Here is a 19,228-nt window from a genome sequence, read left to right on the forward strand (position 1 = left end):
TGCAGGTGTGAGCATGTTTAGTTCAGGTGTGATAATGTATCCTGCAGGTGTGAGCATGTTTAGTTCAGGTATGATCATGTATCCTGCAGGTGTGAGCATGTTTAGTTCAGGTGTGATAATGTATCCTGCAGGTGTGAGCATGTTTAGTTCAGGTATGATCATGTATTCAGCAGGTGTGAGCATGTTTAGTGCAGGTATGATCATGTATGCTGCAGGCGTGAGCATATCTTCAGCTAGCACACCTGATGCAGGTATGTGCATGCCGAAAATAGACATGCTTCACATCTGAGACAGACATGAAATTTGTATGGCTTTACGATGATCAGATATGATTACAGAGAAAAAATTTGGTACGGCTTTCTCAATGACTTACCTGTGTGAAGTCGCTGTACAGCAGAGGCCTCTGGGCGAATATGACGTCAGAGGTGACTGTGTCGTTGGTACAGTCCTTGAATGGCTGCCAGGTGCTGCTGTACACCGCACACACCTGGAACGCCCTCGCACTCATCAGGTAGGGAGAAATGGGAGTTGCCAAGCCATCAAATCGTTTCGATCGAGTCTGTTCCTGAAACAACAAAAGCCGTTATAATTTTCACTGTCCAAAATACACTTCTACAAAACTCAACTAATCTAATTATTGGGACTATGATAACATCTCTCGAAATGTTTTGAGGGAGGGGTATGGTGTTAATACGTATTTAATTAGAACTTTCAGCTAAAACTATTCGAGTATTCACTTGCAGCCCTAGGCAATCTTGCCAATTTGTCATCAAAATAGAGTAGGACTATGTATAATTTACATTTGAAATTAGCTACCAGAAGTTTTGCAAAAAACACAGAGCAAGGAAACCAAAAAAAATTGAAAATTTTTCAACTCTCAAATTATGAATAAAAAATAATATCTCATTGAGGCTCTTGGACTTTGGATACTGTTTCTGATTGGTGCTTTTTTGTTAGAGAATACTGGATCAAAATGTAATATTTTTACTCCACAGGGAGTTCAAACAACTGAATTACATTTTTGAAACTATGAAACTAGAAGTTATTGTTCACGTTTTTGTGACTTTTTCACATACATTGTTTGATAGTGGATTTTGCTTTCATTTAATACTGTAAATGAAGTGAACTTGAAAATGAGGGGAACTTAAAGAAATGATAACACAAACCGCAAAAAACTTCCCTTAAACCGAGCAAAATAAAAATGGAAAGTGTCGTTACGTGTTTTCACGTTTATTATGCAGTTCATTACAATTACATGTTTAGATTAAGAATGTGCTTTTTTGAATAATTTCAATTTTTTTTCAATTTTAGTTACAGCTGAAATTATATGGCTAAAAAAACGAAAACAAATTTTTTTGAAATTTTCTGGAACAAGGATATTGAGAACATAGCCAACAGATTATTGGAAAAGAGTCATGAACGCACGTAAATATAAATAAAAACTTGTTTTTTTTTTGAAAAAACTGTAACTTTTGGATTTCAAAAAACACATATATGCCTTGTTAAAAAATATAGATTGTGATATTGATGACCTAGAATTACTACACGCTAGGAGACAACAACCACAAGTTATAAAAACTATTCAAAATTAAATTCAAATTGTTGGACATAGCCAAAATAGAAAATGAGAATTTAGCCAACAGACTATTGGAAAAGAGCCTTGAACGCATGTAAAGAAAAACAAAAAACTTTTTGTTTGTAAAAAAAACTGTAATTTTCGAATTTCATAGAAAAAATATATGCCCTGTTAAAAAAATATATAAATTGTTATATTGATGACCTAGAAGAACAACACTCTAGAAGACAACGACCACAAGCTATATAACTATTCAAGACAAAATTCAAGTTGGTGGACACATCGATTTCTTCATCTTCCTCCATTTTTTGCAGTGTATCGATTAGCATAAAGCTCGAGCATTTCCAACAGACAGTTGGAAAAGAGTTAATGATCGCCAGCAAACAAAACAAAACACCGACTATTTTTTTAAAAAAAACATTTGATTGTCAAACTTTCGAATCTCAAAGTAAAAAAAAAAAGAAAAATTTGTCATGAACACTTTTTTGATTACATTAACCCAATTTGAGAAAACTAGATCACTTTGTATTTTTTTGGCTTGGAAATCTGAAAATTAAACGCCCCATTCGAAACTAAAAGTCGATCACGTTTTTCGCGACTTTTGCAATTCTGCTGTTTGATAGTGGAGTTTGCTTTCCTTTTAATAAAAGAAATTAATTTTCAGTAACATTCAGATGAACTGATCAAAAGTCAATACGCAAAAAAGCAAAAATGACCGTGAACAAAATGCAAGACTTTTTCCTGAAAAACAACCAAAAAAATTACCAAGACCTATACAGTGCTGATTTAAATTAACCGGACAAAACGCGTTAAACTTGAAATTTAAAACGCATTTTTCTCAAATTGGGTTGAGTTTAGGTGAAAACTTATGAAGACAAAACTTGCTTAGAATTTTAGCAGAATTAATATGGTGTAATTTGTTTTGCAAAATTCGGGTCCAAATTTTTACCCCAAAAATGGGTCATTTTGGCTTTTCTTAGTTAATCAAAAATTACGCCAAAACTACCCAGTCGATCACAGACATAATTATATCAAAGTGAGCCCCTTACCTAGCCCAACAAACTTTAAGAAGGGTATTTTCTCCAAAAAAAATTGCATATTGTTTAAAAATTGTTTTTAAATAAAAAGTTGGTATTTTATATAGTAAAAATGACCTTTTTTGTCTATCAAACAAAAATAAGTTAACTTATACAATATTTTGGAGATTATACCCTCCTTAAATTTTGTTGAGCAACAAAAGAGGCTCACTTTGATATAATTATGTCTGTGATCGACTGAGTATTTTTGGCGTAATTTTTGATTAACTAAGAAAAGCCAAAATGACCCATTTTTGGGTAAAAATTTGGACCCGAATTTTGCAAAACAAATTACACCATATTAATTCTGCTAAAATTCTAAGCAAGTTTTGTCTTCATAAGTTTTCACCTAAACTCAACCCAATTTGAGAAAAATGCGTTTTAAATTTCAAGTTTAACGCGTTTTGTCCGGTTAATTTAAATCAGCATTGTATAAGACTATTCACTACGTTCATCAATAAACGCTGATTTTCGATTTATCGAAGCTTTTTTTTTCTTAAACACGTAATCATTTTCCACTATGCAACATCCTACGCTAAAAATCGTCTACTTCTTTTTTGGGCTCAAGTGTTCTTCAGTTTTTTCTAATTTTTGCTTAACCTGCTGGTTATCATCGCTTAAATGAAAATCAGTCACGATGCACTAAGACATTATGCAATTTGTAGATCACTGGCCAATCAGAAGTTAATACGATGCAACTATGCAAGTAGTTACTAATTTAATTTTTCTCTCTACCCTAACAATTTTTATTGGTTAAGTAAAGACAAGATGTGTAAGTTGATTTATGAGCATAGGTGACCGGGCCAAAAATAGCTATACAGCTAGAGTTCTGTTTGAATATGCCGATAGTCTACTTTTAGAAACAGTACTGACGTTGTCAAGTTTGGCGAAGTTCTGGTACCACACTTGGAAGCAGGTCTGTCCTCCCGTGAAAATGGAGGGGATCACGTGGTCCCACTTGTAGCTGATCCAGTCAAATCCATTGTCCACCCACTCCATGTCAATGGGTCTTGCAGGTCCTGAAACACAAAACCACAAAATGTTCAATTTTTCACCTACCAAGTCGTTAAAACGTGAAAAGAACTTACCCTAATCAATTTATTGCATACACCAATTGCTTCCTTATTTCATGAACAGCAAAAAAAAAATTAAAACAATAATCTACAACTTAAATCTGCAGTCTGGTGAGAAGAAACGGCAGAAGAAACCTGCTTGCTTATTATTTAAATCAAGTGAAATGGGTAACTACTGACTTGTGCATGCGAATATGCGTTCTTGGAAGTTGTCGGTTGAGTGACCATGCAAGTGTGTGGTGACGGAGCACTGGTACACTGTGGATGCATCGTCGAAGTCCATCGGGAAGGGGGACCTGTTGTCCGTCAGATTTTCCTCCACTATGAACCAGTTGGACCATGAGTTGTTCATGAAGTATTGTTGTCGACACCATAGTGTGTACCTAAAGCAGGAAAATAACAACAAATTACTTGAGGCATTAGATAAAATATCAATTCTTAAACATAACCGCACCAGAGCTCCTGAGATAAAATCGATTACATATGAGTTTTATAGTCGTGTCTAAAAAAGTAAACAAGACTGCTCGTAGATCAGGGCAAAGCCCTGAATGTTCCGACTGCCCATTAATTCATTTCGAATAGTTTTTAGTTCTGTTGCGAATCTTACTATTCGTCTTATTTCATTTAATTAGTTTTAAAGTTTCTTAACTGGTTAATTTAGATATGACCTTGTTATCTTCATTCTCTCCGACGGAGAGAATGACCGCTCACTTTTTAATGTTTTAATTTAGAGATTAATTCACTTTTTAAACATATCTTATTTGTAACTAAGTAGAATTATCCGTAACAAAGAAACATTTTATTATGGCGCAGTCAAACAGCAACGAATCAAACGTGAGAGGTATACCTTCATTTTGGCAAAACCACACAGTGGACCCACCAATCCCTTGGGAAGAGTGGAGCGATCTATTCCAGCTAGCAATAATCGCAAAGGAGAATATCGATATCGAAAATCTCTTGAATCCATCGGAACGATATCATCCACTTCCCCCAACATTGGAAAATCCGCCGGAAAATGAATCCGACGCTCAAAAAACATCTCGCATCGAGAGGAATATTCGAGAACAAAAGAGATTCGATGATGAAGAAATGGCCTCAATAAAGTCAGAAACCAAGAAATTCAACGGCATGAGACTTGAAGAGGCGGACAAAAAACTCAGATCCATACTCTATCTAGCCCTCGGATACGAAGGAAAGAAAATATTCGGCCAAAAGTTTACGAGAGTTAAAATTCTACAAATTTCTTTCAAAGAATTTTGGGAAAATTTGTCCGTAGCTTTTGTGAGAAAGACAAACATAACCTTCGAAAGACACAAGCTATTAAACAAAAAACAGAGGGACAGAGAATCATTAGAACAATTCTGGGGGGCACTTGCAGAAATGGCGAAAAGATGTAACATTCCCACAGGAGAAGACGAATGGATTCGAGATATTTTTATCAATAACATGAAGAACTCGGACATCCAACGGAAACTTCTCACGGAAACCTTACCTCCACTAGAAGCCTTAAATGTAGCCCTGATTGACGAAAAAGGAATAACAAACCACATCAAAATGACGAGTACTTTTAAATCCAACGGATATTCCTCCAACAAATCTTTTAATCATTTTAATGTAAAAAGAGAACCCACCCTAAACATCGAAAGAACCAACACATGTATGAAATGCGGCGGAAATTTTACAAAAGGACATCTAGCGGTTTGCCCCGCTAAAGATACGACTTGTACGACTTGTAAATATCGAGGACATTTTACTAGACTCTGTAAATCACGCCGTAAAAATGTAAATATTGTGGATAGTCAAATTGTATATAATACAGACCATAATTATCCTTCGGAACAACCGGATGAACATATCGACCACGCCAATAGAGAATGCTGTGGAGTAATCAACGCATGGTTGGAGTCCGGACAGAGCGATAACGATGATTACTCTGTATTAAACGTAACAACTATCTACGACGATCAAGGAAAGGAACTGAAGAAATTACTAAACATCGGCTTAGGAAATGAAAACCAAGTAATTCTCAATATACAGGTGGACTCAGCAAGCCCTGTAAGCTTCCTTAAGCAGAACGTGTTACACGAGTTGAAGTTACGAGACCCTTATGCGAAAATTTATCCAGTGGATAAAGCGACTAAAGAACTCTATTGCGGATTTACGAACAACGCAATAAATATCACTGGAGAGGTAATCGTCCCAATTTTCTCAAATGGATGGTCTCACAAGGAATGCCACTTCTTCTTAACTCAAGGTCATGAAAGAAACATCTTGGGAAACAACAATTTACCGAAAGTCGGAATTGAAATTTCACAAAAACAATTCACAACACTCACCAACAAGAGAACTTGTAAGTCTATCAATTCAGTTACCTCACTTGACAGAGATAATGAAACAGAAATGATTTCCAAAACCTTCAAACAATTATTCCTTCGGATTGGAAAGATAAAAAATCAAACAAAAATAACACACTTTCACGAACCTCTAAAGCCAATTCAACTAAAAGGCAGGAGGGTCCCTTTACACTTACTGGATTCAGTAAAATCAGAATTATACAGATTCAAATCCGAAGGACACATCAAAAAATTAGAAAACTGTGACGAGGACAGATTTATTAGTCCGATAGTTATCACTTGTAAAAAAGGCAAATCGATAAAGCTAGCTCTAGATTCAAAATTTATCAACAAACAAATTTACAAGAACAAATATCAGATGCCCAATATACACGATTTAGTGGATAACGTAGCGGCTCAAATTTCCGAAAACTCCGCCGGAGAAGTGTCGTTCACCAATCTAGACTTAAAGAACGCATATAGTCAACTCTCGCTAGACAACTTTACTAGCAGCCAATGCAATTTTAGCCTAGTTGGCGGAGATATAACAGGCACTTATCAATTTTTAACAGGTTTTTACGGACTCGGCGATATGCCAAACGAGTTTCAAAGAGTCATGGACTCAACTCTGGGAAATATTCCTTTCACTAATTGTTACCTTGACGACATATTAGTCGCTTCCAAAGGAAGTTTTAACGATCACAAGAAAATTGTTTAAAAAATTTTATCAACGCTAGATAGTTACAATTTCGCAGTTAAATGGTCGAAATGCAAATTCTTCCAAAAAGAAATCGAATGGCTCGGCTTTAAAATATCGAAAACCGGAATCGCCCCACTATTCGATAAAACCAAGGCAATCAAAGATATTCCAATTCCAAAGAATCTAAAAGAATTAAGATCATTCTTCGGGTCAACTAATCAGTACATTAAATTTGTACCAAATTTAGCATCCCTCGGAAGCCCGCTTAGACCTCTTCTAAACAAGAAGTCAATTTTCCTTTGGAATGAAGATCACTCAAAAGCATTCGATAAGATTAAATCAGAAATGAATACTGAAAACACACACTTCGACGTAAAAAAGTCCACGAGAGTAAAAACCGATGCTTCACACAATGGGTTAGGTGCATCCCTCGAACAACTCCATGAAAACGTTTGGAAAACAGTGTCATTTGCTTCAAGATTTTCAAATCCTCATGAATCCAAATATTCAACAAACGAAATAGAGTTATTAGGAGTTGTATGGGCGGTGGAACATTACAAAAATTATCTCTACGGTTCCGAATTCGAAATTATTACCGACCACAAAGCTCTCCTTTCCGCTTTGTCACCTAATCACGGAAACAAAACGTACCATAGCCGATTGACAAGATGGGTAGATCGTCTTCTACCATTCAATTTTACTATCAAGCATTTAGCGGGAAAAGATATGGGTTTTACCGATCTAATTTCAAGAACTCCTTCGGGTAAAGCAATTCCCCCATCCCATTACGACGAAGAATTCGTAGTTGCAACTACCGAAAAACTATATAATGCACTCAATCCTTTGGATAATGAAAATCCATTACGTAATTCAATTAATTCAATTTCGGAAAATTCCCAGTACACGAAATTACGAAATCACTAATAATTACAGCATTGAATTTCGTCAATTCTTCCATCTCAATCTGCAATCAAAAACACTATAGAACAGAATTTTGTAACTCTAAATGTATTCCCTCGGATTTCTCAAGCACAGATTCTACTAAAATCCTTCTATCAAATTCAGCCTTTATTTATTTTTTAATTATTAACAGTAGCTTAATTAGTAATCCTTCGGATTTCAAACTTATAAATAGTAAATATGTCAAATAACCAAATTGTAGTAAATCCTTCCACTTCCGGGATACAGGTCTCTATTGATTTCCAAATTTCCTCAGAGCACAAAAAGTTGATAACTAAATTTCGAGAAAACCTCAAGTTACCTGAAAGACCTTTGGATTTAAATACTTTATTCAATGCAAAGTTGGTTGCTTTATTAACGGAAGATGATGAGATGTTAAACCCAATCGTGAAAGCTTTACAGAAAAAAGTAGAAAACATCAACGCAAATTCCCGTTACTTACACCAATTTTCGAAAGACCTCCATGAATCCGACGGACTATTATATATGGATGGAAAATTGGTTATTTCGTTTACACTTAGAAACGCCGTTTTAAAAACTTTACACGAATCACACCCTGGCCAATTCGGTATGAAATACCTGGCACAATATATTTGGTGGCCACATATAAACCGACAATTTTATTTCCACGGGATTAATTGCACACAATGCACTCAAACTGGTAAGAATATAAAAAGCATCATACCAACTACACAAATTAGCGAACTCCCCACTTTATTTGAACCAAATGAGGAATTAAACCTTGATTTTGCCGGTCCATTAGATAACAACTGGGGAAACAATAAATACATCTTATTATGTATAGATCCTTTTTCAAAATTCCCATCAGCAAAAATTACTTCTTCAACGTCATCAAACACGGTAATCGAATTCCTTCAAGATTATTTCTATCTCCATGGGTTTCCTAACTCCATTCGTGTTGACCACGCATCCTGTTTTACTAGTCAGGATTTTAAATTATTTTGCAATTCTCATAATATCAAATTAATATTTTGTACAGTTGGGGATCATCGTTCTAACGGTCTTGTAGAAAAACTTGTTCATACTGTAAAAATCAAATTATTAGCAATGTCTTTGGAACAACAAAAACCTACATTACAAATTGCCATTTCGAAAATCATTTGGAATTTACGATCTTCCTTCCAATCAAAAATAAAATGCTCACCGTTCGAAATACACTTTAATAGAAAACCGAACACGATCTGGAAGCAATTGGCATCTAATAAATTATCCGGTGGATTTTTAGACAAAGGGAAGTCGATCTTAAGCAGAGAAAGGGCCCTTGACTGGAATGCTGACGATCGGATAGAGGACGGATACAAAGACCTTCTAGTACCGAAAAAGAACCAGTCACCATTGGAGAAAGGCTACGACTCAGACCTTCCAACAACCTCAAAACCTTCATCTTCTCGAGTGGCCTTAAACAGTCCGTTTAGAGGTAATTTACTACGAAAAACCAACGGAAGTATAAACGGAAATCCCTTCTATAAACAACTAGGTCAGAAAATAATAAACTCAACAAAATCCACGGTTGAACTATCCGACGGAAAAATCATTAATAAATCGGACATCGCCATCCCAAAGTCTAAATCCTCTACAATTCATTCATTCAAAGGAAATATCTCATTTCCCTCTTTTTCTAACAGTGATTTACAAGTAGGTCCAAGAAAGACAAACAAAGCGAAGACACAACAGACGCGGAAACCAGACACTATGACAGGACGACACACAGAGTCTTTCACCCCGGTCACCACCAGATCTAGAGGAACGAGACAGCCTACTAAATTCAACAAACCGAAGCGAAACCGAAATAAAGCCTCGACTTCGAACACAGGATACTTAGCAGGTGACGAATCCATGTTCATTCCGTCGGATACGTCGGACATTAGTGATTGGGAATGGATTGCGGGAGGTTTTCCATGCAGAGAAATGATACGAAAACGCTTCATTTCAGATAACCTCAATTTTAACGAAAACCCTTCCCCACCATTAGCTCCTCAAACATATCAAACTAATATAAAATCTGAGATTTTAGACGAACAACTTCAATCTACAGATACAGCGGAATGCCCAATTAGTATAAAGCCAGCACCTCAATCTACCTCACACACACCTGGCGAATCTTCTACCGCTACGAAAACAGAGGGCCCAAACATTCCTTCGGATTCAACAAAAGCATTGGAAGGAGAAAATCCGGTGGAATTCCCAGTCTTTGAGATAGAGGACTCCTCTAACGAAAGTGCAAATAGTGAGGAAAGACATTCTAAGGAAATCACTACCACCGGTAACGAATTTAAATTAAGACGTTCAAGTCGAAATGTTGGTCCCCCACAATTCTATGGTAAGCGATATTACATAGATATTATAGACGAGTGCGAAAACCAATCAGGCTCCGCGAATAACCCTATATCTCTGGACGAAGGCGACAGCTCGGGATTCCCCACTCTAACCTTCAGAGAGAATCCCTCGGAGAACCAGACTCACATTTGCGACACTCTACCGGAGGACCGTGCACCGGGCCCAGCGTACCCTTCATCTCCTGATCAATTCTCCATCGCTTCTACTGACGAATCCCTGAGAGATGCGGTGAACAATTTCGACAACTACATCTACTTAGACAGTGAAATTTTTAACGCTGAGCTAGAAAAATTCATGGAAGGGGACAGCTAAACTAAATCAAAAACTTGAAAACTCACATTTAGTCATTATACCGTACTAGTGTTTCGTTTCAGCGCAGTTAGAGTTTACCTTCTTATAACTAGGGATTATAATCCGCCGGAATTAGAAATTATATCATTCTTTCTAATTCAGTCATTCCTTCGGAGCACTAAAATTTCATTTGTGATATTGCACAGTATTTAATTTTCAATCCTTGTTGGACTTCTCGAGAGGGAGAAAAAGGGTTAGATAACATGTTATGTATCATGGCGCTTAATACTTTAATTTTTTTTCCCACTAAGGGGAATGTTACGAATCTTACTATTCGTCTTATTTCATTTAATTAGTTTTAAAGTTTCTTAACTGGTTAATTTAGATATGACCTTGTTATCTTCATTCTCTCCGACGGAGAGAATGACCGCTCACTTTTTAATGTTTTAATTTAGAGATTAATTCACTTTTTAAACATATCTTATTTGTAACTAAGTAGAATTATCCGTAACAAAGAAACATTTTATCAAGTTCCGACTGTTTTTAGTTCTGTTAATCCATATCGAAAAGAAAAGAGTATTAGACAAAAAATCAAGTGTATAAATTTGAGTCCTATGAAATTATTATGGCCGATTAGCTAGCCTCCATTCAATTAGGAACGATTATATTGTGCGCGATAAATCGCCACGCATAAATGATTCGCCTTGCGCTTTCAGCATTGTGAATAAAATCTTCGTAAGCGCGCATGAATTAGTCCAGAGCATGGCCATTGTGGCAATTTTCAAACTCTCAGAACTTTGCAAAAAATGATCGGAGGTAAAAAAGTTTTTATATTTGATTTCAGTGACTCAATATCTTCAATGGGGAGTAAAAATTTTGTCATAACTTATTAATTCGATCGCCGAAAATTGACTGAATAAAAAAATCAACCCAAGCATAAATATTCTGTTTTCTTCGAAAGTCGGAACAATAAACTAAATTTCTGGCCTCAATTCAAATTGAAATGGATTATTTCATCGCTTACGCGCGTTATAAAAAATGCAGCACATCATTTTTTAAGTCAATTTTTTCTTCGCAGTTAATCTATTTTTTTCCCTCGAATTTTTTCATATTTTAGTTAGAAAACTAGCAGGGGGTAAATGTTGAAGGGGTAACGTTTGTAAATAAGTATGCAAGTATGTTAAGGAAAATGATAGGTGGCCAAAAAAGCTCTTAAGAAAAATTTTTGATTGAAATTTATTTGATTCAATTAAAACGATTTGAGAAAACTGCATCAATGGGTTTTTTTATTCCGCTGGCAATCTGAAAACTAAATTTTATTTTCAAAACTAAAATTCAATCACGTTTTTTAATGAACTTTAAGCTTTTGCTGTTCGATAGTGAAGTTTGCCTTCCTTTTAACAAAGGAAAAGAACTGAATTATAAAACCAAAGGCCAAACCTCAAAAAGGTAGATTCGAGAATAACAATTCTCAGCACTTTTCTTGAAAAAAGTATCCTTTCATTTTTCATTTTCATAGCAAATGCCCAAGAAACTCATTAAAAATCGAAGTTTTTTCCTTTTTATTGAAATGCGGGCAAACATGCAAATTAGTTTGCCTGTTTTTAACTAAAATTGGTAATCTGCTGTTCAATTAAAAAAAATTTCTCTGTGACTTCATTTTTAAGTCAATTTTTTCTTCGCAGTTAGTCTATTTTTTCCCTCGAATTTTTTCATAATTTAGTTAGAAAACTAGAAGGGGGTAAATGTTGAAGGGGTAACGTTTGTAAATAAGTATGCAAGTATGCGGGGGCGGCTATCGATTACTTTTTTTTCGAGGGGAAGCATTTTTCAGGTCGACCAATTCAAAATCTTTTTTTTAAGACAACCAATCGTTTTGAATTTGAAATAAGTGAAGGTTTAAAAATTGAGCAAGCCGTACTGTCAGATAGTTTTACAAAATTTCTGCATTATTAATTTGATATATGCAGAAATTGTTGCAAAATTTTGCGCAAAAAGCAATCTAGTCGGAAAAAAAAAACATTTTAATTGACTTTAAACTGATTATAATAAATTTCAAACTTGATAAAACAACGTATTGTAATCAATTCTTAATTCATTTTGTTGTCTGAGGGCAACAGGGGAACCGACTTTAGCGAAAGCATTTTAGACCGCAAAAATTCATAACAATTGATTCTTTTCTCTATGCTTAGATGCGGGTGTTCAACAAAGAGTTAGAAAAGTCTTAAAGAAGAAAACTGAAAAAAAATTGATTGAAAATTTCCCAAAATTTTTCATTTCGTTCATTAATCCCGTTAAGAGAAAAGTAGATTGATGAGTAATTTTTTTATTCCGCTATGATATCTGAAAATTAAAGTTCATTTAGAAATTAGAAGACAATCACGGTTTTTGTGATCTCTGCATTTTTGCTGTTTGATAGTGGCGTTTGCCTTCCGTTTAACAAAGAAAATTTACCCACGACTTTTAACTTGAAATTTACCCTTACGATCTTTTACACTTAAATTTTACATTTAAACATAATAAATCAAACTCCGATACCACTGCAATGAAATACATAACATTGAGGTCTGAATCTCGAAAATCAGCCATGAAAAAATAAGCCAAATTGGAAAAAGTGTATTAACATGCAGTTTTTTAGATTGCTGTCTGTGTGAACTTTAAAAGTTTAAATCTACTTATGAAGCTATAAGCGAGGTACGGATTTAGATTTCCATGAATAAGAGATGAATTCAAACACAAATCAAAAGCAAAATTTCAAACTGACCGAAAATATCACACAAAAACATAAGGCCGACGATCGAAATAAGTTAAAACTCAATTCGTTCATTAACACTTAAAATGATATCTGACCTCATCGCGGGGTTGTCCTCTCCTTCAGCTGGCTCGAATTGGATCTCGACTCTGCCGACATCTCCGGCGATGTCCTGGGTGATCATGCTGGTGACACTCCCGGCCGAGGGGCCAGTCCTGACCTCGTCAGTCACGCCAGGCGACACCAGAGTCTCACTAGTTGCGGGACAGTCGAATGTTGCTCGCACTTTAACACAGCATAATTAAAAGGCTATCAGAAGTTGAAGAGTTTGAAGAGACTATTTTCAAATAATAATAATGAAGCTACAGAAAATTTTTTAGAATAATTCAAGTCAAATTAGCAGCTCCAGATAAATATGCTTTGTTTTCATATAAGAACCATTCTCGTCAAAAATTTAAAAAGGCCAAATTTGAGATAATTAAAGTGGAGCAAACCTTTAGGGAAAAAAAAGCTTGCGGTTATAATTTTGAAAAATATTTTAAAAAACTGTTGCTGAGAACTTACTTTTTTGCACTTAGATTTAATTGTACTTTTTTGATTATATAATCGCTTATTAAAAAAAGTTTGCTTCTGTAACAGTTTTCCACTTTTTGTGGTTATCATTTTGCACTCTTTCTTCGGACCACGTTGTGACTAATGCAATTGTTGTGAGAAAAATAGTTATTACTTAACCCTTATTTAGCATAATTTAGATCCCCTCCCAAAAAAGGAAGCTGTAAGATATCCCGAACATTGAAAAATTGTTGAACTTTTTAATTTTTGGCTGTTCATTTGTTTTTTTGATTTTATAACAGAAATTGTTTACATTCCATGCATGATATATAACTTTTGGGCATAACATTTTGGATAATTTCAGCACACTATACCACATTTATTAATTCACGATGTCGGAAGGAACTGTGCTAGTAATGGTTTTTTCCAATTTTGATCCTTAGAAAAGTCTAGAGATTTGGCAATCATTTGGGTTCCAAAAGTTGTCTCAATGTCGAGAAAGTGGTCTGAAAACTTTGTGAAAACTTCCTGAATTTTATTTTTGCTTTTTAACTTCATTAAGCTATTATTACCTCTTAAATTTATTCTTAAATTTTCAAATTTAAATAGAACACCTCTTCATAAAAAAACCGTTTTCTTTTTTATGAACTTCCTTTCGAAATATTCTGGGCCGAATTCTGTGCTACTTGCACAGCAACCAGCTCTACTTGTATTTATTTTCTGCATATGAATTCAATCTAACACCCACTTCGTGTATATAAAATAAAATCAAGGTACGATTTTTTGTGATTGCACTAATCAAGGAAACTAGCAGTTTAACCTGTCACTAAAGTTCAATCCAACAGTTATTGAAAAAAAATTCCAATTCTGAAAAATCGGACTAATATAATCATTCTTTTACTATCACGAAAAGACGGTGTCTCAATCTCCTTCTTTATCATGATATTTTACCAGAAAATAATAAGGTTTTTCTAAAATAGATTTTTTTGAGCGGGTTGATAATGAAAAAAGTCTATTTCTGTTGTGATTCAGTATTTTTAGTATGTTATAACCTTGACCTCTATTATCTAATTACGTACCAGTCAATGTTAACTCTACGAAGTCCAGTGGACTTCGACTCACTAGTTGCTCTTTTTAGACTACAGTCGGTTTTAATTCAACCAATACTTTTATTCTCTTTTAACTTAGTTAGATATAATAGCTACCAGTGGTACATCTTAATTCTTTATTATGGCGCAGTCAACAACTGATTCGAACTTGAGGGGAATACCCACCTTTTGGCCGAACCACACGGTTGAACCCCCCACCCAATGGAACAATTGGATAGACCAATTCCATTTGGCCATTATCGCGAAGGAAAATCTAGACTTAGACAACCTTAAAGAACCAATGGAAGGGGAGTCGACGTTACCGATCCTAGAAGGTGCCCAGGAGTCAGAAACTGACCAACAGAGGAAAGCCAGGGAGGCCAGGAACAAAGAAACAATGCGAGTCTATGAACACGCTGAAGAGAAAAGACTAGCAGAAGAAAAGAGGAAATTCGGAGGAATGAGGAGATACGAGGCCGATAAAAAAGTAAGGTCAATCCTATACTTGGCCTTAGGAGCGGAAGGCAAAAGAGTTTTCGCCCAGAAACATCCAAGGGTAAAAATCCTAGGAATCTCATTCAAGGAATTTTACGAAATGCTAGAATTGGCTTTTATCAAACCAACCAACATAACATTTGAACGATACAAACTATTGAGCAGGAAACAAAAGGATAGAGAATCCTATGAACAATTTTGGGGCGCGTTATCAGACTTGGCGAGATCATGTGAAATTGGAATTAATGCAGAACAGGAGTGGATCAGAGACGTATTTATTTTTAACATGAAAAACTGCGACTTACAACGTAGACTACTTTCAGAAACTCTCAATCCATTGGATGCACTAAACCAAGCAATAATTGACGAAAAAGGCTACTATTTCGAAGCCTCTACTACCCGTCAACAACATATCACGCCCAGAGTTGTGTAAGTTAAATAATTATTCAGATACGACCCCTAATCTGTATCATAGGTACAAAGGGCTATTTAACAGAGTGGGAAAAATACCTTCGGACAGAAAAGTTACTCATTTCCATTCCCCATTCAAACCTATCCAAACCAAAGGTAGAAGAGTTCCCTTACATCTACTCGATAACGTAAAAATGGAACTAAATAGAATGGAAAAAGAGGGGCATATCATAAAGTTGAACAAATGCGACGAAGATTGTTTTATAAGCCCAATTGTGATTACAAGAAAAAAAGACGGTAGTATCAAGTTGGCACTAGAATCGAAACTATTAAATAATCAGATATTCAAGAACAAGTACCAGATGCCAAACATACATGAACTGATCGATAATATTGCTCTTCAACTGTCAAGCAAAGATTCAGGGGAAGTTTGGTTTAGTAATCTAGATCTAAAGAACGCTTACAGCCAACTACAATTATGCACAGACACTAGCAAACAGTGTAACTTAAGTATCGTGGGGGGCGAAACCACTGGAACCTACAGGTTTTTAACTGGATTTTACGGATTGGGCGATATGCCAAACGAATTCCAGAGGGTAATGGATTCTTTACTGAAAAACATTCCTTTTACAAATTGTTATATTGACGACATTTTAATAGCTTCGAAAGGTTCATTAAATCATTAAATGAACACAAAGCGATACTAACTAACATTTTAAACATTTTGGACAACAAGAACATGGCGGTAAAATGGGAGAAATGTGCATTCTTCCAAAAAGAAATAGAGTGGCTAGGTTTCAAGATATCAAAATCGGGCGTGAAACCATTGGTGGGAAAGTCAGATTCGATTAAAAACCTACCAAACCCCATAAACATATCTGAACTTAGGTCTTTCTTTGGATCGATCAATCAATATAGGAAATTCGTCCCGAATTTGTCCGCCCTAAGTTCCCCCCTACGACCACTTCTTGTAAAGAAATCAGTCTACCAATGGAATGACGAACATACTAAAGCATTTGAAGAATTAAAACAACAGATAGTGAAGATAACAGAGAACAACCACTTCGACATAAAAAGGATGTCAAGACTAAAAACAGACGCTTCCCATAACGGCTAAGGAGCTACCCTAAAACAATGGGATGGAGAAAATTGGGTAACAATAGCATTCGCCTCCCGATTTTTGAACAACCACGAAAGTAAATATTCTACAAATGAACTTGAGTTGTTGGGAGTAGTCTGGGCTACAGAACATTTTAAAAATTACTTGTACGGTGCCGAATTTGAAATTGTGACGGACCATAAGGCATTATTATCAGCATTAAATGCAAACCAGAGCAACAAAACTATGCAGAGCAGATTAACCCGTTGGGTAAATCGACTGTTACCATTTAATTTTAAGATCAAGCACATTCCGAGAAAAGAAATGGGATTTACAGATTTACTGTCGAGACTACCTTCAGGTAAAGCACTCCCTACATCACACTACGATAGCGAATTTGTAGTGGCGACAGTACAAAAGATTAAAGAAAACCTCTCTGTAAATAACGAGTGTAAAAAGAATAGTTGTAAAAAGAACGAAGTGTATTATCCATTGGATGTAAATACGATTAGTAACTTGGATTGCAATAATCCAATGGGTGGAAAGAAAGATTTATCACAAAGCATCCAACGGTCGTTCTTCTCGATTATTCTGAATTACGTAAACGACACTATCAGAATTTGTAATTCCAATCACTCGCGTTCAGAGTCTTGCACAAGCGGTTGTGATCCTTTAAACTTATCAAAATTTGATTTCAATTACTTTTACCTATCAGACAAAACTTTCTTATTTTTTCTTGCCCAATCAGTATTATTATTCAATCAGTCATTAAATTCAGATCAAGAAAAACAATTACAAGAATTTATTACATCAGTCAACTTGTTAAAAATTTCCCTCAGGGCAGAAAAGAAAGGAATCTTCTTGAACTTTAATAACGACACAATGTCAGACATACACAAAAAATTGTTGGCCAAATACAAGGGAGATCTCAGATTGCCAGGCAACCCGTTATCACTATCAGACCATTGTTCGAATAAGCTGATTAAACTCATGACGGACGAAGACAAAATCCTCAAAGAAGTAAAGAAGGCGGTACACGAAGGCAAACCATTGGATAAATTCGGAGCCTACTTAAAGAACTTCCAGAGGGATATACATGTGAAACAAGGGCTGTTATTCAACGATATTAAACTGATAGTGCCGGCTGCATTACGATCACCTTTCCTGTCACTCCTTCACGAGACTCATCCAGGGCAGTTTGGGATGAAAGCCTTGGCAGAAAACAATTGGTGGCCACATCTATACAGAGAGATATACCATCATGGAAAGAATTGCCCTCAGTGCATAATGGCCGGTAAGAACCTAAAAGTTTTACTAGGGACGAACAAGACTGAGAAATTACCGAACCTGGCCGAACCAAATGAAGAAGTAGATTTAGACTTTGCCGGCCCATTGGACAAGAGCTGGGGTAACGCAAAATACCTCTTGTTATGCATTGACCGCTTTTCAAAGTTCCCGTCGGCGAAGGTAGTAAACAACACTTCTACTTCTTCAATTTTAACCTTCATGACAGATTACTGCCATCTTCACGGATTTCCAAAGTCCATTAGAGCCGACCATGGGTCATGTTTTACTTCGTTTGATTTTAGAAACTTCTGTGAGAAGAACAACATTAATCTAATTCTATGTACGGTTGGCGATCATAGATCCAATGGAGTAGTAGAAAGACTCATTTACACGGTCAAAGCTAAGCTTCTGGCAATGTCGTTCAACGATCCAAAACCATCCTTAAATACGGCTATTGATAAAATTATTTGGAACATACGCTCGACGAAACAATCATCCATTGGATGCTCTCCGTTCTCAAAACATTTTAATAGATCTCCCAATACGTTCTGGAAATCTTTGGTCTCTCACGCATTTAGTTTAGATAAGGGGAAATCAATCATATCGAAGGACAGAGCACAAGACTGGGGGGCTGATGACGCGTTTGAAGATGGCTACCTGGAAGACAGAACAATTGAGGAAAGAGGCTATGAGAGCGACCCCGCTAACAAAGTAGATAGAAACCTTCAGCGAGCCCCACTGTCGAATCCCTTCAGCCATGGAGGTAACTGGTTTAGGAAAACAGTTAACAGGAGGGAAGGAGAACCTTATTTTAAACCTTTAGGGAGTAAACCTTTGTCAGACATGAAACATACGGTCACATTAGATAACGGACATGTGATAAGAAAATCGGACTTAGCTTTTAACAAAACCCAACCGGCAGCTCCTAAGACCTTCACGGCAAGACCGAAACCGCTAATTAATAGTAATGATTTAGCAGGCAAGCGAAAAAGAAACTCCCCTTGCAAGAGACGAGACTCAAATATAGGAGGCCCATCGATGAACTCCACACCAACGGGTGGAAATTCAAGCAAAAAGAGGAGATCATTCTTCACGAACTCGAAAGGTTCAAAATTCGACTATAATAATCTAGATTCGTCGTTAACGTTAGACCTTTGGGATAAAGTCATTGACGACT

The 19,228-nt window shown here is 36.0% G+C and overlaps 1 protein-coding gene across 1 annotated transcript in view; it reads right to left on the bottom strand.

Annotated features, from left to right (window-relative positions):
* Window positions 1–19,228, bottom strand: part of LOC134854451 (uncharacterized) — a 277,410-nt gene that overhangs the window by 13,403 nt on the left and 244,779 nt on the right. Inside the window, exons 57-60 of the mRNA XM_063870705.1 lie at window positions 13,218–13,404; window positions 3,906–4,108; window positions 3,526–3,671; window positions 374–565 (exon numbers count right to left, since the gene is read on the bottom strand). Coding sequence (XP_063726775.1) covers window positions 374–565; window positions 3,526–3,671; window positions 3,906–4,108; window positions 13,218–13,404 — 728 coding nt within the window. The remainder of the gene's footprint in view (window positions 1–373; window positions 566–3,525; window positions 3,672–3,905; window positions 4,109–13,217; window positions 13,405–19,228) is intronic.

The sequence above is a fragment of the Symsagittifera roscoffensis genome, chromosome 9, assembly GCF_963678635.1.
Source record: "Symsagittifera roscoffensis chromosome 9, txSymRosc1.1, whole genome shotgun sequence".
NCBI lineage: Eukaryota > Metazoa > Xenacoelomorpha > Acoela > Convolutidae > Symsagittifera > Symsagittifera roscoffensis.